The sequence below is a fragment of the Gymnodraco acuticeps genome, unplaced genomic scaffold (assembly GCF_902827175.1).
Source record: "Gymnodraco acuticeps unplaced genomic scaffold, fGymAcu1.1, whole genome shotgun sequence".
Classification (NCBI taxonomy): domain Eukaryota; kingdom Metazoa; phylum Chordata; class Actinopteri; order Perciformes; family Bathydraconidae; genus Gymnodraco; species Gymnodraco acuticeps.
The window spans coordinates 185,837-208,731 of record NW_022991386.1 but is presented as its reverse complement, the minus strand read 5'-3'; the positions used below and the strand labels follow the sequence as shown (position 1 = coordinate 208,731).

General features: G+C 40.0%; 1 protein-coding gene across 1 annotated transcript in view; it reads left to right on the top strand.

Annotated features, from left to right (window-relative positions):
- Positions 1-22,895, top strand: part of LOC117563143 (membrane-associated guanylate kinase, WW and PDZ domain-containing protein 1) — an 88,191-nt gene that overhangs the window by 27,518 nt on the left and 37,778 nt on the right. Inside the window, 3 exon segments of the mRNA XM_034241317.1 lie at positions 1,080-1,196; positions 15,359-15,478; positions 18,728-18,901. Coding sequence (XP_034097208.1) covers positions 1,080-1,196; positions 15,359-15,478; positions 18,728-18,901 — 411 coding nt within the window.

Here is a 22,895-nt window from a genome sequence, read left to right as displayed (position 1 = left end):
TCCATAACAGCAAGTGACCTGTCATCAGAGGCCGTAAAGCACTCGAGATGATATTAAGAGGTCATAGAGAGGAAGTCGAGACACAATGGTGATGAAGACACTACAGGGGGGATAGGGGAGAAAAAAAATAACTACTAGATATCATGAAACTTCTGCAGCTGATTACTTATATCAAAATAATAGAAATGCTGTGTTTAAATACGCAAATGAGGCATTATCTTAGTAAATATGTGCCAACTTGCATAGATTTCCTGGGCAGAAATGTGAACATTGGATGAAGCCAGATTCAACATTCTTGTTTCATTTTGTTGAAGTATTAAGGTCACAGGTTTTAACAACAGGGATTGTAGATAGATATCTCTTTTTATCACACCATTAATCACCATTAGTTTGTAAAAAGCTTCAGATTATAGAGGGCAATGAAAGTGGACCGTTTGGTTTGTAAGAGCTACTGAAGAGATTTCAGAGGAGAAAACGGCCTTGTATGGTCAAATTCATACATGTTGTTACTACTACAGGTGAATAGGGTCAAAACATTTTACTAACAGATATCACTATGACATTCCTTCACTTCATTACTGACATTAAAACGTAATTTTTTTATATTACAAGTTCCCTGAAATGTTATGTATAAATATGCATATGGAGCGCAAACTTGGAGGATTTAGGATACATTTACAGACACACATTTAGTAAAATAAACTCCTATATGTGGAATCTGAATATGTTCTTCGAATGTTTGAAAGAAGAAATGTTATAGAAGCAAAATAGCCTAAAATCCCTGCCTGACTGGTTGTTATAGAGTCCGTAAAAACACATTTAATTCTCAGGATGTATGTGAGGTGATTTAGAGAGATCAGTGGGTGTGAACGTGAAAGTCTAGATTGTACAAGTGTTAAATCAAGTCTGTCAGCAGCAGAGATTTAAATTAATTTAAGTCTCTATTTGACAGGCTTCACACAGTGGATCTACAGCATTAGTGTTTGTGCTTATTGAGCTGATTTCTTAATGTCTCCCCCTCTCTCTCCCTCTCTCTCTCCCCCTCTCTCCCCCCTCCTGTACATTTGCCCTTCCCTCAGGCTCCTCACTGTGCAAGGATCTCAGGTTGTATCTGAGCAAGTGTTTCACTCCCGGCTCGGTGGACAGCCAGCTCCAGCAGGTCATCAGAGAGAACCTGTACCTGCGAGCGGTTCCCTGTGAGTCCCTGCTGCTCTCTGTACCTTCATTACACTTCATGTCTCTGTGGAGCTCAACAGTGAGTGGGGGGAAGAGAAAATACCTGTAAGAAGATTTTGATGATTAGCAATAATGTCATAGCAATTTTTATACACAAGATTCAGCTCAAAGTTCTTTAAAGGGACCATATTCTGCTGATGTTCAGGTGTATATCAGTATGTAGTGTCTCTACTTTAAAGAGTCCTCTCCTGCTGATGTTCAGGTGTATATCAGTATGTAGTGTCTCTACTTTAAAGAGTCCTCTTCTGCTGATGTTCAGGTGTATATCAGTATGTAGTGTCTCTACTTTAAAGAGTCCTCTCCTGCTGATGTTCAGGTGTATATCAGTATGTAGTGTCTCTACTTTAAAGAGTCCTCTCCTGCTGATGTTCAGGTGTATATCAGTATGTAGTGTCTCTACTTTAAAGAGTCCTCTCCTTCTGATGTTCAGGTGTATATCAGTATGTAGTGTCTCTACTTTAAAGAGTCCTCTCCTGCTGATGTTCAGGTGTATATCAGTATGTAGTGTCTCTACTTTAAAGAGTCCTCTCCTGCTGATGTTCAGGTGTATATCAGTATGTAGTGTCTCTACTTTAAAGAGTCCTCTCCTGCTGATGTTCAGGTGTATATCAGTATGTAGTGTCTCTACTTTAAAGAGTCCTCTCCTGCTGATGATCAGGTGTATATCAGTATGTAGTGTCTCTACTTTAAAGAGTCCTCTCCTGCTGATGTTCAGGTGTATATCAGTATGTAGTGTCTCTACTTTAAAGAGTCCTCTCCTGCTGATGTTCAGGTGTATATCAGTATGTAGTGTCTCTACTTTAAAGAGTCCTCTCCTGCTGATGTTCAGGTGTATATCAGTATGTAGTGTCTCTACTTTAAAGAGTCCTCTCCTGCTGATGTTCAGGTGTGTATCAGTATGTAGTGTCTCTACTTTAAAGAGTCCTCTCCTGCTGATGTTCAGGTGTATATCAGTATGTAGTGTCTCTACTTTAAAGAGTCCTCTCCTGCTGATGTTCAGGTGTATATCAGTATGTAGTGTCTCTACTTTAAAGAGTCCTCTTCTGCTGATGTTCAGGTGTATATCAGTATGTAGTGTCTCTACTTTAAAGAGTCCTCTCCTGCTGATGTTCAGGTGTATATCAGTATGTAGTGTCTCTTCTTTAAAGAGTCCTCTTCTGCTGATGTTCAGGTGTATATCAGTATGTAGTGTCTCTACTTTAAAGAGTCCTCTCCTGCTGATGTTCAGGTGTATATCAGTATGTAGTGTCTCTACATGTCTCCGTGCTTTATTGTTCAAAAAGCTCTTTATCTTTCTCATACTGTCTGTGCTGCAGCACCTCTTTTCACCCTCTGTCTGAAACCAGAGCCGAGTCTGCTCTGATTGGTTAGCTGGCCGGCTCTGGTGTGATTGGTCAACCGCTTAGAGACGTCCATTTATATGCACAAAACCTATAGAACACACTTTGCTATAAAGTAAATGTCCACCGTCCCCATGATATCAAGACACCCAGGAATACCTCTCTTAAGTTACGGCCCACGTTAATTATTTCAAAACACGTCTCATGTTCTCCTCCATGTGATTAACTCGGTGTTAATTGGCTGTCAAGCAGAAAGGACCGTCTCCAACACTTCCTCTTATAAGTGTATGCAAGCAAAACCGAGCTGATTTTGTGAAATAATGATTCCTCCCACAGGAACGTTTGAGCGTCAGAAAATTCATTTCCCGCAGTCTGGTCTTCATGAACCACATTATGATGGAAATGTCTTAGTTATGTCAGTGATCACCACACACTCCTTTAGCTCCTGTCACTCCCCATTGACGTTTAGGAGAAAGGTGTTTGGTATCAAATCAATGTAAATAGAGCTCGGCTTTCTCTCTGTGCTTCTCCATGGCGCATATTCCCAAATCGTATCTATAGTAATAGCGTGAGCACACTTTGCACTTTGAGTGGTTTAAAAAAACGGTATTAATTCTCAGAAATGATTTATGTAACAACGACAACATGTTGAGATTCTCCGTCATACAAAATGCTGGCCTTCTAAGCCTCAAACATGGAACTGTAAAGAGATCTGGAAATACAATAGGATGTACGACGCCTTTCATCACTATGGAAGTTGCTCAGTGTCGCATGAAGCCAAAATGACTCGACTGCAGTTTGATCAAATGACTCGTCCCATCCGAATATCTTCTGAATAAATAGAGCAAGCACACTAGCTTTTAATTTAGAGCCGCCTCCCAGCGCTCTGTCTCAGATTCGTTTACAGAAACAGAAGAAGAAAAATACGTCATAAATCAGAGACGAGTGGATTTAAGTGGATTTACCTCCAAAAGCAAAATATCCACTGATTTACAGACGTCTTTTTCTGAATGTGAGTCTTTGGGGGGAAGGTCTTATTGCGCCCTAAAGTTTTTTTGATGCTTTGCACGAAATGTGGGTTGTGTCTAGAAGCTAACCCAAGGTTGGTGAAATTCTTGCAACAACAAAGTTAGAAAATGTTCCTTGAAGATTAGGAAAAGTTCACACAGTATTTCTCTGGTTCTTCTGGGCTTTGACTCAAATCATGCTACTTCCCGTTAATCTTTTGTATTTGTATTTATGTCCAGGACCATGCCCCGCCCCTTAGCCTATCACGTACAATGTGTTGGAGCGCTAGCCAATAGAAGCGCGAGTGTTACGTCACTTTGACCCGTAGGAAACACAGGGTGAAATTCTTGCAACAACAAAGTTAGAACATTTTCATTGAATGGGTAAGATTAGGAACAGTTTACACAGTTTTGCTAATCTATGGTTCTTCTGGGCTTTGACTCAAATCATGCTAGTTCCCGTTGATCATATGTTTTTGTATGTATGTCCGTATTGAACAAGGACCATGCATCAAATTACATTAATATCAAAAAGAGAAGAGACGATTTATGACAGATTTGAGCTGGTAATTTCCATCAGCAGTCTTTGGGCCGAAACACATCTGAAAATCATCACAACCTAAAAACATTACTTAGCTATACAATTTAAGTACCAGCACAACTTCTCAGTCGACTATAATATTACAGCTCACTTATTGGACGTGACTTGAGTCATTTCCAGATTTCGAGGGGACAATGTAGAGTAAAACCTGGGGTCATGAATAAAAGGAGTATTATAACTAACATATTACATAGCGTCTTTGAGTTGTGAAAAGCGCTATATAAATAAAATGTATTAGTATTATTATATTATGATTCCCGGATGAGAAAAATGTAAATTGAAAGTAGAGTCAGCTAAAAGCACACAAAAGGATTTCTGATGATTATATTTCATTGTGTAGTGATAAAGATTACAGCCAGGCTAAAATCCTCACTTCTTTCCCCTCAGTGTTCGAGGTAGTTTGTGTTTCGGTTCCCCGTGATGTAACTTCCCGTGTGACGCCTGTGGAGCACAATGGCAGCCAAAGGCAGCTAGTTGCATCTGTTGCTCTCTTAATCCTCTGTCGCGTCACAGCTGCTGAATCCTCTCGCTCTGAGCAGAGATTTCTCAGAAAGATCTGTGTTTCTGACGTGGTTCTCTGACCCGCGTTGGTCTGTTCCTCTTATTGTTCCTCCTGGTTCTGGTGGTATCACGGAGGAGACGGACCACCTCGTGTGTTCGCTGTCTTCACCTTGCTGTGGCAGTTTGGCGTCGCTGCTAATCTCTCCTTTAGTGCAGGAAGTAGGTCATGTGGGACAGTCTGCCTCACTCACACACACACACACACACACACACACACACACACACACACACACACACACACACACACACACACACACACACACACACACACACACACACACACACACACACTGACAGAGCAGGTTAAAACTCCCCGGAGAAGATAACCTAATATACTGCATGCATATTCATATTGTGCTATAATTGCATTTTAATTCATATCAAGCGTTCTCATTACCTCACGTGCATCTGCAAGCTGCTGCTCACTTAGGGGTTTGCATAAATAAAGGCTTTTAGATATGTGTGGAGTAAATTGAAGAGCAAGGGGTTTGATTGAAAAAGGACTTACACATTTTTAGATGAATCAGAAAATACTTATTTGGAAAGTTTTCTGAATATACTGTGTTTAATCAGAATCAGAATACTTCATTTATGCCCAGCGGAAGTTGGATTGCATAACAAGAAATAATAAATAAATAAATAAATAAATAAATAAATAAAATAAAATAAATAATTAAAATAAATTTAAATAAATAAAAAAGAAAATTAAATTAAAAAAACAAACAAAAAAAATGAAGTTAAATTAAAAAAGTACAATATAATAAAAGAATATTAAAAAAATATAATTAAATGTAACAAAATAAAATGCAATTAAAGTCAAATAGTATACAATGCTAATTGTATTATTATTGCTCGAAGTGTGGTGTAAAACATTAATAATGCCATAGCAGTGTGAGTATTGCACAGTTGAATCATTTACCAGCCAACAGGTGTTCTCATTATTGCACAATATTATAATAGTCCACCGACGGTGGTGTCAAACTTTTGGAAACGGCGTCCCGTATTTCTTTGGTGAGAGTGAGTGACGACTGAGCCGGCTGTAATCCTCTGATCTGCAGGAGTCAGTAAGATGCTGTTGTTCTCATGCCGACACCAACTCACGCAAGCGCCTGATCTCAGGAGGGAAACCATCACGCCTCGTTTTCACTGGAGCAGATTGTATTCCTTTTGTTGTTTGGCATCGAGGAGGCAGCTGTGTTTAATGCTGAGGAGATTCCACCAGTGGCTCATTGTGGCCCCCTTCAGATCACATGTATGTTCCTGCTTTCTTTGTTGTTGTTTGTTCATGGGTTTTTTGGGGGTACAGATTGAGTTGCATCAGAGGCAGAAGAGAAGTCTTAAAGGGGAGACACTACAGGTGAATAGGGTACACATATGTAACTAATAGATATCAATATGAAACTTCCCCGGTTGATTTCTGACATTAAGACAATAGTTTTTTGTATTACAAGTTTTCTGAAATGATGTGTTGTTCTATGCAAATTAGGTAATAACTTGGTAAATGTGTGCTAATTTGCATACCTTTGCAGAACAGGAATGGATAAAGCTATGTTCTTGTCTCCTTCTGTTGACATATTAGAGCCAAAGGTTTTTCCAGAGGGGATTCTGGATATCTCTTCAGATCACCCCTTAACAAATTGATTTTGTGCATGTTTTTAGTAGACAGTGTATAAATGGTGTGTGAAAGCTGGCGTCTGTAAAAAGCTTTAGACTTGGTGTGTAAATGCTACTGAATTGGAGTTTTCTACGTTGGCCGACAGGGGCAAGCGCATCATCACCGACTTGACGAAACATGAGCACTGCATTGACGAAACGCTGCAATGCAAATCAGATGGATACTATAACATACTAAAACATCTTTATTGTCCAACTTTATAGTCCTGAACGTCACCAAGCGCTCCGGTCCCAGCTGTGTGCGTCACTTTTTAGTGTCCCCTGGTTTCCGTTGTGTTTGGAGCTTCTTGCAGCGTTTTGTTTATGCATTGCTTTTAGTGAACGCTGAGCAGTTTCATCAAGTTCTTCATTTGCATGTGTTTTGGCACATTTGTGTTTTTATATTTGCATTGTTTTTGAAAGCTGCAGCACATTTCTCAGAAATGTCTTGGTCACCGTATATTTTTCTGTTGAGAGACGAGGAGCCTTTAGAGATTGTAAAACTCATACATGTTGTACACACTAAAGGTGAAAAGGGTAAACATTTTCTTATCGATTTTTTCAATATTACAAGTTTTCTGAATGTTGAGTTTAAATGTACAAATAAGGCTAACCTTTGGATGTAGGAGAAATCTACAGGCACAAAATATCAAAGTTAGTAAATTAAGCACCTAAATGTGAATTTTGGATGTTGTCTAAGTCTAAGGCCCCGTCCACACGGAAACGAAAATAAAAACGAACGGATGTCAATATCAAAAAAGTCTTCCGTCCACACGGAATCGGCTCAAGAAACGTGTCCGTCCACACGCGACCGCTCGACCCGCTGGAGCCGCTGTAGTACATATGCCAGGCCTGTAAGTGGCGCTGTACTTCCGCCACAAAATACGCCAAAAGCAGCGAAGAAGACCCCCCGAGCATGGTTGCCATGGTTGCCTGGTTGCCTTTCTGTTTATTCTCCGTGGTGGATTTAGCAACATGTTCATGTAGTTCTCCATGTCCACTTGTTGCTGATGGTTGTGGTAGAGGAGCTGTAGATTTTGCACTAACATCTGTAGCATGGTCAGTAGCATCTGGAGCACGAAAGCAACCCCGTGATCCGCCATTGTTGTTGTTGTTGGCATCAGCAATGACGCGGGGGTGAGCAGGAGAGGTGGGGAGAGGCGGGGCTATGGCATCATCGTTATCAGGAAATTATCGTTTAGGGCGTAAACACGGAGCCGTTTGGCCCCCCAGAGCGTTTCCGTGTCGGCCTCGTGTGGACGAACCGTCTATACGATAGAGAACGTTAGCGGATACAACCCGTTTCGTCTCCGTGTGGAAGGGGCCTAAAAGAAGACATGTTATGGATGCAAAATAGCCCACGACAAGGCCTCAGTTTTGGTTGCGTTTCTTAAATCCAGATGCTATTTCCTCTTCTGAAAATGTGCTTTAGTACCTGTCGTGCTATTTAGAGAGAACACATCAGTCTCTGGATTTCCGTTTGATGAGACAATATTTTCTGATGTTGGCGCTGGCACTGATGCAAGAAATATCATTCCAGTCAGGAGGGCAGTGCATACAAATGGAAATGAAAATGACAGAATTAAGTAAATGCTGGCTGCTGTTGCAACAACTATCTAAAGGAGGGGGATAATCACATTTCTATCTGCAGGAGGGTGTTCATACTGAAGTGTTTTTATATCCATTTTTGTCTCCTTTTCATATAATTTCTGTGCAAGACTTCACATTAGCCTCCTGAACTTTCCCATGCATATAATCGCTCTAACCATTTGTGCCCCCCCCCCCATCAAAGACTCTTTCTAATTGTCTTCGGTGTGAGTCAGAGATAAGAAACATCATCATTCAGTTATTGTAATACGTCTCTCCGGCGTTGTCTGTGTCCTTTTCACCGCTCTTCTTCCCTCGCTCTTTGTGTGTCTGATGATCTTGACAGACAGCTCTCTCTCCGGGTGTTTCAGTGTAATTACCTCCTCACTCCCCGCCCTGTCTCCCCTGGGATCAGTGTGCAGCCTACAGGGAGAAGAAGATGTCAATAATCCATCCTGCACCCCCCCCCCCCCCACCCCCTGCTGACATGGCATATATATTTCCTAGGATGGTGCATGGATAATGAATCCCTGCCTCACACTGAATCAGCTGGAGAGTTACTGCCAGTCCTGGGGGGGGGGGGCGGGGGGGGGGATAAACATAAGAAGTTAAAACAAGAATATGGAATACAATTGTAAAATGAAATGAAATTTAAATATTTACATAAACATAAGAAGTTCAAGTAAAATGTCCAAAATTAATAAGAATAAAATAAAACTATATATAATATTAGAAGTTCGCATCATTGAAGAATGCATCATCAACAGGTGGAGTTATAATGAGGTATAATGACAGCCAATCAGACGTCTCTATCCGCTCTAAAGGTCCTTACACACCAAACTGACACCAAAGAACACCAAATGGAACGTCGCCTCACGTCGCCTCACGTCGCCTCACGTCTCTGCGTCTTGGCCATGTGTCGCACTGGAACACACCGCAAAGACTTCAGCTGACGGCCAAGTAGCACGTACGAACTGCGCATGCGTGAGTGGCAATAACTCCTTACCAGCAGGCGGCGGTAGTGTGTATTCGTCTTTCAAAAGAGGCAACAACCGGAAGACAGACTGCGTGATAACTGAGAGAAGAAGAACAGACTGCGTGATATAAACAAACAACAAATAGCGTGTGCGTTCCATTTTCACTCGACAGCGAGAAGCTCACGGGGCTTTCCCGAACCTGTGTCGAGAGCTGGAGTTAAATGAAATCTCACATTTGCCTTCTTAGTAGTTTGTGTGGGTCCCTCACTTCCGTTTTGCTTCTCATGCACTGATTCGCTAGCTGAACAGCCAATCAGAGTGATTTCTTTGGCCGACAGCCTCCCGATTCAACATGTCGAATCGGCGGCGGAAGGTGTCGGCCCGGCCGAAAAGACACGACGGTGCAGTACACCCTTGAAATGTAGCACTTGAAATGTTTAGCTCTATGAAACCTGATGTACTTATAAGATTCTGTTTTCTTCAAGTTTCTATCTTCCTGGTCGAACGCACTTATTGTAAGTCGCTTTGGATAAAAGCGACAGCTAAATGTAATGTAATGTAACTTAATGTAATGTAATGTAACTTAATGTAATGTAATGTAACTTAATGTAATGTAATGTAACTTAATGTAATGTAATGTAACTTAATGTAATATACACACCAACACACACCAATCTGAGTAGGGCGACACGACGCTCATCGACGGCCCGACGTCTATCGATGCTGAAAATCGGCTTGGTGTGTAAGGACCTTAAAACCTCAGACAGTCTCCTAATGATCCGGAGGGTCAAACTCCTCCGGAGGAAACGCTGCCTCTGGGAATCTCAAAGCAAGGAGAAGTAAAACTCAACATGATCTGAAACGATTAGTGAGTCAATTAGTGGATCAACAGAAAACAGGTCTGCAACGATTCAATAATCATTTGGTTTTTTGGACGTTTTATTGCGCTTCAATTCAGCAAATATTCAGTGTGAGGTTTCTTTACTGAGTCGTGGAATTAACAAGCATAAGAAGAACTTTACATATAAATAAAAAATTAAAGCAGTAAGATATGTCAAGAAACCTACATATAGAATACAATATGTTTAAATAACAACTTTAACAAAATATATTATTATTATAAGGATGAACGCTTTGTGGTGGAAAATTACAAAATAAATGTTTTTCCAAAAATTGTGTACAAAATATCTTATTTACATTATTAGCTGTTTTGAGAGAAATTGCAATAAAAAACCTGAAAAACGTTTAAAATATGAACAAAAACTGAGAAAAAACGATGATAAAAATCCTTTAAAATCTTTCCAATATGTATGAATTTGAATTGAAGCTGAATGTAAGGAAATTAAATGAAAATATGAACAAATACTACAAATTATGTACATTAAATAAAATACAAAATGTAATAAACATCTGCAATACTTTTTCAAAGTGATAATGTGCAAAATATGATTAATAAGAAGAATATGCAATGTACAGAAACAAAGGTTTACTGAGTGCATTTTAATGGAACATTTGAGTAATCTGTACTTGCAGCCATACAGTATTATACTTGTGTGTGTGTGTGTGTGTGTGTGTGTGTGTGTGTGTGTGTGTGTGTGTGTGTGTGTCTGTCTGTCTGTCTGTCTGTCTGTCTGTCTGTCTGTCTGTCTGTCTGTCTGTCTGTCTGTCTGTCTGTCTGTCTGTCTGTCTGTCTGTCTGTCTGTCTGTCTGTCTGTCTGTCTGTCTGTCTGTCTGTCTGTCTGTCTGTCTGTCTGTGTGTGTGTGTGTGTGTGTGTGTGTGTGTGTGTGTGTGTGTGTGTACCTAAATCTAAATCCATGGAGCTTTTTCCACCTTTGTTTTTAGAGAAGAGGTCGGTCTGATGGAGCTTCTGCTCTCTAATGTAAGTGTGTCTACATGTGTGTGTGTTCAGTGTGTGTGTGTGTGTGTGTGTGTGTGTGTGTGTGTGTGTGTGTGTGTGTGCATGTGTCCCTGTGTCTGGGGGGGCAGCTCCCAGCACGGCGGTGCATTAATCACGGGTTTTATGGGGGATCTGGGTGTGACTCCCTCCTGCAGAAGGACGGCGATTCATCCTCAATTTAGGCTCATGTGAGATTTTGTCTCGGGAAAGGAATTATTGTCTCAAGGTCGAAACGGACGTTTCGCAGTTCAATCTGCAAATTAGAATGAGAATATAACACAATGTGAACACAGACACACACTGGTGATTGAGGTTAAAGATTGTATTGCTGTGCGAAATTATAAAAGACAGCCAAGCGTGTCTGAAGACTGAGAGTCTCACAGCTCTTCTGAAGGACATCAAACAGAAAGGGGCCATATCTGTACTCTCAGAGGGCTGATTTTGACTACTGTGTGCAATGTTGCCACCATTGGATATAGAGAGCACAAGATGAACATTATTACCTCTTCTGTGGACAATTACTTTTCAAATGAATAAGCAATCTGTCCAATCTTAATGATTCCGAAATGAATCAAAATCAGCCCGTCGAGAGTACAGAGATGGCCACGTCCTGGTTAGAACTGCCATCCTGTGAGGGTACTCAAACTTTTTTATTAAAGGTCCACTTGTGAATTGTATACAAGGTCACTGGTCCGGATCAAAACAGGGACTTTACTGGCATTGATAATTTCAGTTTAACGAAACTGAAATTAAGAAGCAGTTTCTTACGGTGCCCCTTGAGGGGGTTTCCCGACGTGTCGTTGCAGTAAATTAAAGAGTGTTTCATGTGGTCGTTGCTGTGGACCTTCTTAATCTACCTTCTTTGGGGGCCCCCTTCTGGTCCAAGCACTTGCCTGCCTTGCCTGTCGGCGCAAGGCAGGCAGGCAGTCTGTATACACACACACACACACATTCAATACATACATTTCTCCCACTAGTTCAAGCCACCATACTGTACAGTATGGTGGCTTGAACTAGTGGGAGAAATTGCACTGTTTGTCTGTAGCCAATGCCTTGAACTTTGGCAAAAACGGCGTTAGAAGCATTAGAAAGTAAGGTAAACTTGTGCTTAACTTGCAGTCTGCAATGCGTGTCACGCTCGCACACACAAGTAAATATATATGCACGTTCATTATCACAACGCGTCAGACACAAGAAAATGTACATTAATTTACATCAGAATCAGAAAGTTTTTATTTTTTAAATTTTGTATAATTTTTTTTATTTTTATAATGGGACACAGGGTTCGGTCCGGATTGATTTGCAGTTCGGTCCGGAGTTTGAGAATCCCTGCTGTAATGGATTCAGCATCCTCAATAACCTCCACTCAAACACAAATGGTCGAAATCGGCCTAGCACTTGTTTGTATGAACTATTGTCCATATGGTACTTAATGCTTATTAACACAACTTATGCTAATTGTGCAAATTGCCCAACATATGCAATTTTGCATCTGGCAGTTTCTAAGTGCTAAGGACCCGTACTATACATTTCTAACATAACACTTGGGCTACTCAACATCTCTGTGCTCACAATAAGACTCTATGAGCTGCAACTAGACTATAACACAAGCTGTGACAGATAAAAACAATCAGATTTGACTTAATGAGTGAAATTAAAACGTGATATACTTCACACTACGTGCCCGCACACGCGTTTGAAGTCTAGTAAATGTGGTTCAGAAACACAGCAAACATTAAGACTGTGTGATTCTGTGATGATGCTTTGCTCCGCTGTGGTTTGGACCCAAGGTCAGGTGACCCTCCTGCTGACGGAGCATTGATCTCCGTCTGTCTGACGCTGACAGGAAGACGTTAGGACGCCTCGTTAATGTTTCATTCTGCTCTCATTGATCGCTCATAATAAAGAGACGCAGCTAAACGCTCTCTGCAGACCTAACGTTCAGGTCGACCCGCAGCTCGCTTTTTACACCAGGAGCCCAACGCTGTAATTACAGAGGTCTCTTCATTAATGTTATGATTCATTATTAATTATGAGGTTATTTACGACCGTTGGTGTAGTACTGTGTTTGAGTACTTGTACTTAACTTGAGTACTATTACTTTCTGCTATTTTTTTCCTCTATTCCACATCTCAGAGGTAAAGACTGAACGTTTGACTTCACTATGTTCATTCAATAATTCAAATGTATTTCCTAAAAAGTATGTGTTAGAGCCATTTTAAGTAAATAATTAAAGGAAACATCAATATAATAATAATAACATTACTAAAAAATAAATAAATACTAATTATTATGTAATAGTGACATCACTATAACACTCCTGCTTCAATTGGCTAGCGCTCAAACACATTGTACGTGATAGGCTAAGGGGCGGGAAATCTCTAAGCGGTTGACCAATCACAACAGAGCCGGCCAGCTAACCAATCAGAGCAGACTGGGCTCTGGTTTCAGACAGAGGGTGAAAAGAGGTGCTGCAGCACAGGCAGTATGAGAAGAATAAAGAGCTTTTTGAACATTAAAGCACGGAGACATGTCCCAGTAGAGACACTACATACTGATATACACCTGAACATCAGCAGGAGAGGACTCTTTAAAGTAGAGACACTACATACTGATATACACCTGAACATCAGCAGGAGAGGACTCTTTAAAGTAGAGACACTACATACTGATATACACCTGAACATCAGCAGGAGAGGACTCTTTAAAGTAGAGACACTACATACTGATATACACCTGAACATCAGCAGGAGAGGACTCTTTAAAGTAGAGACACTACATACTGATATACACCTGAACATCAGCAGGAGAGGACTCTTTAAAGTAGAGACACTACATACTGATATACACCTGAACATCAGCAGGAGAGGACTCTTTAAAGTAGAGACACTACATACTGATATACACCTGGACATCAGCAGGAGAGGACTCTTTAAAGTAGAGACACTACACACTGATATACACCTGAACATCAGCAGGAGAGGACTCTTTAAAGTAGAGACACTACACACTGATATACACCTGAACATCAGCAGGAGAGAACTCTTTAAAGTAGATACACTACATACTGATATACACCTGAACATCAGCAGGAGAGGACTCTTTAAAGTAGAGACACTACATACTGATATACACCTGAACATCAGCAGCAGAGGACTCTTTAAAGTAGAGACACTACATACTGATATACACCTGAACATCAGCAGGAGAGGACTCTTTAAAGTAGAGACACTACATACTGATATACACCTGAACATCAGCAGGAGAGGACTCTTTAAAGTAGAGACACTACATACTGATATACACCTGAAAATCAGCAGGAGAGGACTCTTTAAAGTAGAGACACTACATACTGATATACACCTGAAAATCAGCAGGAGAGGACTCTTTAAAGTAGAGACACTACATACTGATATACACCTGAACATCAGCAGGAGAGGACTCTTTAAAGTAGAGACACTACATACTGATATACACCTGAACATCAGCAGGAGAGGACTCTTTAAAGTAGAGACACTACATACTGATATACACCTGAACATCAGCAGGAGAGGACTCTTTAAAGTAGAGACACTACATACTGATATGAACCTGAACATCAGCAGGAGAGGACTCTTTAAAGTAGGGACACTACATACTGATATACACCTGAACATCAGCAGGAGAGGACTCTTTAAAGTAGAGACACTACATACTGATATACACCTGAACATCAGTAGGAGAGGACTCTTTAAAGTAGAGACACTACATACTGATATACACCTGAAAATCAGCAGGAGAGGACTCTTTAAAGTAGAGACACTACATACTGATATACACCTGAACATCAGCAGGAGAGGACTCTTTAAAGTAGAGACACTACATACTGATATGAACCTGAACATCAGCAGGAGAGGACTCTTTAAAGTAGGGACACTACATACTGATATACACCTGAACATCAGCAGGAGAGGACTCTTTAAAGTAGAGACACTACATACTGATATACACCTGAACATCAGTAGGAGAGGACTCTTTAAAGTAGAGACACTACATACTGATATACACCTGAAAATCAGCAGGAGAGGACTCTTTAAAGTAGAGACACTACATACTGATATACACCTGGACATCAGCAGGAGAGGACTCTTTAAAGTAGAGACACTACATACTGATATACACCTGAAAATCAGCAGGAGATAACTCTTTGTTTATAAAATATCTGAATAATTTCTCCTCTACTGCTTGAAAATGAACCAGAAATGATTCAGGAGGTTGTCACCTCTCATTGAATTATATTTTTTAAACAATTTGTCAAATTGTGATGGTCGGACTATTTATAGTTTGCTGAGTTGTCGCTTTATTTAAACACTTAACTAAGATTCATGCCCCCCCGATGAGAGGATGTGATTAAGTGTCTTTTCCGTTAGAGCTGGCAGTATTTCTCTCTCTCTCTGACCTGATGTATGAAGATTCTATATTTCCTCTGGTCTCATATTCTCTATATTTCCTCTCCCAGGCACCACCAGACAGCTCAGAGACGGGGAGATCTCCGGCGTAGATTACAACTTCGTGTCCATCCAGGAGTTCTTCTCTCTGGAGGAGTCGGGAGCGCTGCTGGAGAGCGGGAAGTTCAAAGGTGAGGCGCCTCGAAAGCTCAATCAATAACACCTACTGTAAAGATACAGATAAAGAACTACTTTATTGATCCACATTTGGGATTTTGTTGCATTGTAGCAGCATAAAAATACATGGCATTGTACATTAGAGAAGTTAAAAGACAAGAAGTAAACAATCCAAAATGTAAACATCTGAAATAGAAATAAAATAGCATTAAAAAACAAATTAACAGTAACAAAATATAATGCAGGATATTATTAAGTATGTAAGGAATGGAATATTAAATATGAAATGGAATACAAATGTAAAATGTACAGTGAGTTAAAGTTATCCAAGAGAAGCTATGGATATAACTTAGAATAGAAAGCCTTTATTGTCATCATACTAACATACACAATGAGATGTTGGGGTGCAACCTTGCGCAAACGAAAACAAACAACAACAAAAACACATAAACAATCATACGAAGGGTAATACATACTTAAGTCGTATAGAGCTATAAAGTGCATTCAAAAGGTTTTAGGACTGTTGGTTTAGCAGCCTGGTGTTAGTGATTGTAGCTTGTCTGTTTCACGTCAAATAAATTAGCGCAAAGTTAATTATGAAACCTAGTTTGACGATAAGTAGGATAAAGGGCAAATCTCTGCAATATTTTATAAGTATAATCTTGGACTCTAGTCTAGCATGTAAAGGGAGACAATGATATAAAATAAGAACATGTGATCAAATGTCCTAGTTTGTTTTAGATATACAGTATATTATCATCATTATTTTGTGAGTGTGATCATTTTTACTGATTGATTTGAATTCTGATGTTTTGTAAGATACTGTAAGAAGGAATTACTTTTTAACAGAAGTATTGCATTATCTCAGACCAATTTAAAGTGCACCTATCATGCTATTTTTAGGCATATATTATGGGTCTCAGATATATACGAATATATAAAAACATGTCTATGATGTGTTTTGCTCAAAATACACACAGATCATGCATTTTAGAAATCCCTCATACACCTCTATTTCAGCTGTTAGAGAAACGCTGATTCTGGGTCCTTAGCTTGAAAAAAATAAAAAAGGAGGCGGAGCTAATGCCTGATCAGAATTCTACCGGATATAAAGTTAAATTCTGCTGTGATAAACGCCATCCTGTTCTAAACCACATCAAGGATTATTTCTGAAACAGTATGGAGCTCAAATGCTTTTTCTCTTGCGGGTTTATCACAAGGTGAGTTCTTTTTTTTACTTCCTGCTTCTTCACACACATGCTCTCCAGTTCAGGTTAGCTCTGAGTGTTAGCGATGCTAATGTGAACACAGACCATATTACGTCCAAAACACATCAGGCATTGTTTCTGATAGCAACTCTCTGTGGGTCCACCATCCGAAATTACGTCATATCGGCAGCAAATCTGTATCCGCTCGATGTACCCGTTTTTAAAAGATGTGGGTACGGAGGAAAAGAGAAAGGGTTTCATTTTCTGACGCTGCGTGAGTTCCCTGACACACCGGAGACACATGTTTATGTATAAAAGACATCGAAAAGTGCATTTTGCATGATAGGTCCCCTTTAAACAAAAAGGTGCATGCCAGTGACTTAAATTGCTCTTCATCTACGTTTGATGATATGCACAGAAAGTGCTTATTTTTATGTTTGATTCTAAAATCTGTTCTTCTCACTACTAGTGTCTTTTAAACTGCTTAATTTTAAAATAACTTTTAATCTATTTTTTTATTTAATCATTTAATCAAGCATTTATTATGTAAAATTATTGAGCTGCCTTTATGTAAAATAAATCAATATAAAAAAATTCTAATTAAATTCTAATGTAATTTGAACCAACAATGAACCATAAAGTTTAGGCTGCAGGTTTAGCAAAACAAAAATCAATATAAAAACGGTGACTGGTGGCTACTTCCTGGCCAGGTGCAGATGCTCCATATAGACTTGACCCGCGCCAGGCCAGCTGTTGTAAATAATCCCATGTATTGGCAGGTTTTTGTTGTGATGAACGAGGTTAACAGAGTTAATATCAGTTAGTCGCTTCTCTCTCTGCATATTAATGCTCTCAGGTCCCCCCCCCCTGTAAGGGTCAGAGTGCTGCCTCTGATTAAAAGCCTCCATATATTAGCATCCATCATTTATCAGAGTTTAATGGCAGCCATGAATGTCATCCTCACTTCAGGATCAGCAGTGCATGGGGGGGGGGGTTACAGCAGTGCATTGTGGGGTTTCAGCAGTAAATGGTGGCGGCTGCTGACCTTGTTGAGGAGTTCAGTAATCTAATGCTTCCTCTCTGAAACAGATGCATGTTGGAGGTAATGTCATTTCGTCTTCAGCAGCAGATGGCTGTCACTGGGAATATAGAATACATAGAGAGAGTAAATACAGTGGATTATCTCTGGGGAGACATGATGCACGTATACAGAAATACATGGGTTAGAAAAGTACAACAGGGAGAAATACAATTAAAATATGTATAAGGGAAACAAATAAAAAACTACATAAAGCTATGAAAAAAACATGTACAAATATTTACAATAAAAACCTATTCAATTGAAAGCTGTGTGGAATTAAACTACAATAAATCAATGAAAATATATTTACAAAAAGGGTTATAATGCACAATAAATACTTTTTTGGTACTTTGAGTTATTTTGAAGCCGATCCTTTGACGTACTGAGAAGTAATGTTTTGAGTACAGGACTTTTAGCTGAACAGAGTAAAGTAAACTGCCATATACATGTACACACAGATATCGAACGCATCACAAACCTAATTGCAAAGTCTTAAGATTCGTTTTTTGATTTTTAATATTGACAAACCGGAGGACTTCTTCCATCACTGATCATTTAATCAATAGAAACGTGTAATAATAGTGCGGAGTGCAAAGGGCGCTGAAAGACAGACATCATGATTAATGCAACGACCACTTCCTGTAAAACCATTAAGACGTAATTTATCTGCAAGGACAACGATATTAGTTTTGTCCCTCTAGTTATTAGATTAGAAACATGTTAGTTTTACTCTCTTATTATGCCCTTTCATAATAAATGCCAACATTTATTATTTAAGGCACCTTGAGCTTCCTTAATAAATCAATCTAAAAATAAACTCTCCTTGTCAGAATGTATTTCTAATCTGCTTTGAAAAAAACATGATCTGTTTTAGTTGAGGCTGCAGGTTTAGCAAAATAAAATATCATCATTATAAACACGGTGACTTGTGTCATTTCTCAAGTCGTCTGTCCCTGTGTCCTCCTCTGTCTCAGGGAATTACTACGGCACCCCCCGCCCCGTGCACATCAGCGCAGAGAGCCCCCCCATCACCTACCAAGAGCACCGAAACCTGCTCAGGAACTTCAGAACGAGGAGCAAGTCCCTCAGCAACCTTGAGAAAAGTGCAGAGGACGCGGAGAACAGTGAGGACGACTCGGGACTCTCAGGTCAGTGGAATCAAAATATTGCAAAAACAAAATGGATTAATATTTATAATACTATTCATCATTTAGTATTTGTTTGAATTGTTCCCAATTTGGCTACGAAATCAGTGTCTTGGTGGCGGTACAATAAACTTCTACAGACTTTTAGATAATAAAAAAAACACACATCACGAATGTTTAAAATATTAGCGTTTGAGCCAGTGCTACTCCTGAATCAGAATCTGAAACAGAATGATTGTATTCTGGACGAAATTGGGTTTCCTTTTAAAGGGGACTTATCGTGCAAAATGCACTTGTTGATGTATTTTATACATCAACATGTGAAATCACGCAGCGTCAGAAAATACAACCTCTCTTTTCCTCCGTACCCAAATCTCTAAAAACGGGGAACAACGGAGCTGATCCAGATTTGCGTCCGATATGACGTAATATCTGAAATGTGGACCCACGGCCCAATCAGAAACGTTGCTATCAGAAACAATGCCCGACTGTTTTGGACGTAATATGGTCGGTGTTTACATTAGCATCGCTAACACTCAGAGCTAACCTGTACTGGAGAGCATGTGTGTGAAGAAGCAGGAAGTAAAAAGGAACTCACCTTGTGGTATAACCGGCAAGAGAGAAAGCCTTTGAGCTCCAGACTGTTTCAGAGAGAATCCTTGATAATCCATGATATGGCGTTTCATCACGGCAGCATTTAGTTTAGACAGTAGCTGCCGGGTCCCGCATGAGCTCAGACCCCTCCTTTTTTATTATTTTAAAGCTTTATACCCAAATCAGCACTTTTGAAACAGGAAGTGAAATAGAGGGATTGAGGCATGGCTAGAATGATCTGTTTGGTATTTTGAGCAAAACACTTCATAGACATGTTTTTTAAATATCTGAGACCTATGCTATTGCCTAAAAATAAATAGGTGACCTTTAATAATAAAACTAAACTAAAAATATTAAATAAAACTAGAACTAAAATATGTATATAAATATAAGTAGTCAAAGTAGAAATAGAAGCAAGTAAAAATGTGCAGTAAAAGGGTAAAATAAGATAAAAATTGAATAGAATTATTTAAATAAACATGATTAAATAAAAATGTAAATTAAAGATCACATACATTGTAAAAACAATCATATAAACATGAGATGATTTAGGGTTGACGGTGCTTTAAAATAATATAAAAAATCACATTAATGCATAAATCATGTGACACTTCTACTCCATTATCATTATGTTACAGCTTTAGTTCCAAGATGAAGATTTTGTTGAAGACATTTGTTGGAGAAATACTTTCTTAGGCCCATTACTTTGACCCAGTGTATCAGTTTGTTGGGGAAATACTTTCCTAGGCCCATTACTTTGACCCAGTGTATCAGTTTGTTGGGGAAATACTTTCCTAGGCCCATTACTTTGACCCAGTCTATCAGTTTGTTGGGGAAATACTTTCCTAGGCCCATTACTTTGACCCAGTCTATCAGTTTGTTGGGGAAATACTTTCCTAGGCCCATTACTTTGACCCAGTGTATCAGTTTGTTGGAGAAATAGTTTCCTAGGCCCATTACTTTGACCCAGTGTATCAGTTTGTTGGAGAAATACTTTCCTAGGCCCATTACTTTGACCCAGTGTATCAGTTTGTTGGAGAAATACTTTCCTAGGCCCATTACTTTGACCCGGTGTATCAGTTTGTTGGGGAAATACTTTCCTGGCCCATTACTTTGACCCAGTGTATCAGTTTGTTGGATAAATACTTTCCTGGCCCATTACTTTGACCCAGTGTATCAGTTTGTTGGGGAAATACTTTCCTAGGCCCATTACTTTGACCCGGTGTATCAGTTTGTTGGGGAAATACTTTCCTGGCCCATTACTTTGACCCAGTGTATCAGTTTGTTGGAGAAATACTTTCCTAGGCCCATTACTTTAACCCAGTCTATCAGTTTGTTGGAGAAATACTTTCCTAGGCCCATTACTTTAACCCAGTGTATCAGTTTGTTGGGGAAATACTTTCCTAGGCCCATTACTTTGATCCAGTGTATCAGTTTGTTGGAGAAATACTTTCCTAGGCACATTACTTTGACCCAGTCTATCAGTTTGTTGGGGAAATACTTTCCTAGGCCCATTACTTTGACCCGGTGTATCAGTTTGTTGGGGAAATACTTTCCTAGGCCCATTACTTTGACCCGGTGTATCAGTTTGTTGGGGAAATACTTTCCTAGGCCCATTACTTTGACCCGGTGTATCAGTTTGTTGTGGAAATACTTTCCTAGGCCCATTACTCTGACCCGGTGTATCAGTTTGTTGGGGAAATACTTTCCTAGGCCCATTACTTTGACCCGGTGTATCAGTTTGTTGTGGAAATACTTTCCTAGGCCCATTACTTTGACCCGGTGTATCAGTTTGTTGTGGAAATACTTTCCTAGGCCCATTACTCTGACCCGGTGTATCAGTTTGTTGGAGAAATACTTTCCTAGGCCCATTACTTTGACCCGGTGTATCAGTTTGTTGGAGAAATACGTTCCTAGGCCCATTACTTTGACCCGGTGTATCAGTTTATTGGGGAAATAATTTCCTAGGCCCATTACTTTGACCCGGTGTATCAGTTTGTTGGGGAAATACTTTCCTAGGCCCATTACTTTGACCCAGTCTATCAGTTTGTTGGGGAAATACTTTCCTAGGCCCATTACTTTGACCCAGTCTATCAGTTTGTTGGGGAAATACTTTCCTAGGCCCATTACTTTGACCCAGTGTATCAGTTTGTTGGGGAAATACTTTCCTAGGCCCATTACTTTGACCCGGTGTATCAGTTTGTTGGGGAAATACTTTCCTAGGCCCATTACTTTGACCCGGTGTATCAGTTTGTTGGGGAAATACTTTCCTAGGCCCATTACTTTGACCCGGTGTATCAGTTTGTTGGGGAAATACTTTCCTAGGCCCATTACTTTGACCCGGTGTATCAGTTTGTTGGGGAAATACTTTCCTAGGCCCATTACTTTGACCCGGTGTATCAGTTTGTTGGGGAAATACTTTCCTAGGCCCATTACTTTGACCCAGTCTATCAGTTTGTTGGGGAAATACTTTCCTAGGCCCATTACTTTGACCCGGTGTATCAGTTTGTTGGAGAAATACTTTCCTAGGCCCATTACTTTGACCCGGTATATCAGTTTGTTGGGGAAATACTTTCCTGGCCCATTACTTTGACCCGGTGTATCAGTTTGTTGGAGAAATACTTTCCTAGGCCCATTACTTTGACCCGATGTATCAGTTTGTTGGAGAAATACTTTCCTAGGCCCATTACTTTGACCCGGTGTATCAGTTTGTTGGGGAAATACTTTCCTGGCCCATTACTTTGACCCGGTGTATCAGTTTGTTGGAGAAATACTTTCCTAGGCCCATTACTTTGACCCGATGTATCAGTTTGTTGGAGAAATACTTTCCCAGGCCCATTACTTTGACCCAGTGTATCAGTTTGTTGGAGAAATACTTTCCTAGGCCCATTACTTTGACCCAGTGTATCAGTTTGTTGGGGAAATACTTTCCTAGGCCCATTACTTTGACCCAGTGTATCAGTTTGTTGGAGAAATACTTTCCTAGGCCCATTACTTTGACCCGGTGTATCAGTTTGTTGGAGAAATACTTTCCTGGCCCATTACTTTGACCCGGTGTATCAGTTTGTTGGGGAAATACTTTCCTAGGCCCATTACTTTGACCCAGTGTATCAGTTTGTTGGAGAAATGCTTTCCTAGGCCCATTACTTTGACCCAGTCTATCAGTTTGTTGGAGAAATACTTTCCTAGGCCCATTACTTTGACCCGGTGTATCAGTTTATTGGAGAAATACTTTCCTAGGCCCATTACTTTGACCCGGTGTATCAGTTTGTTGGGGAAATACTTTCCTAGGCCCATTACTTTGACCCGGTGTATCAGTTTGTTGGGGAAATACTTTCCTAGGCCCATTACTTTGACCCGGTGTATCAGTTTGTTGGAGAAATACTTTCCTAGGCCCATTACT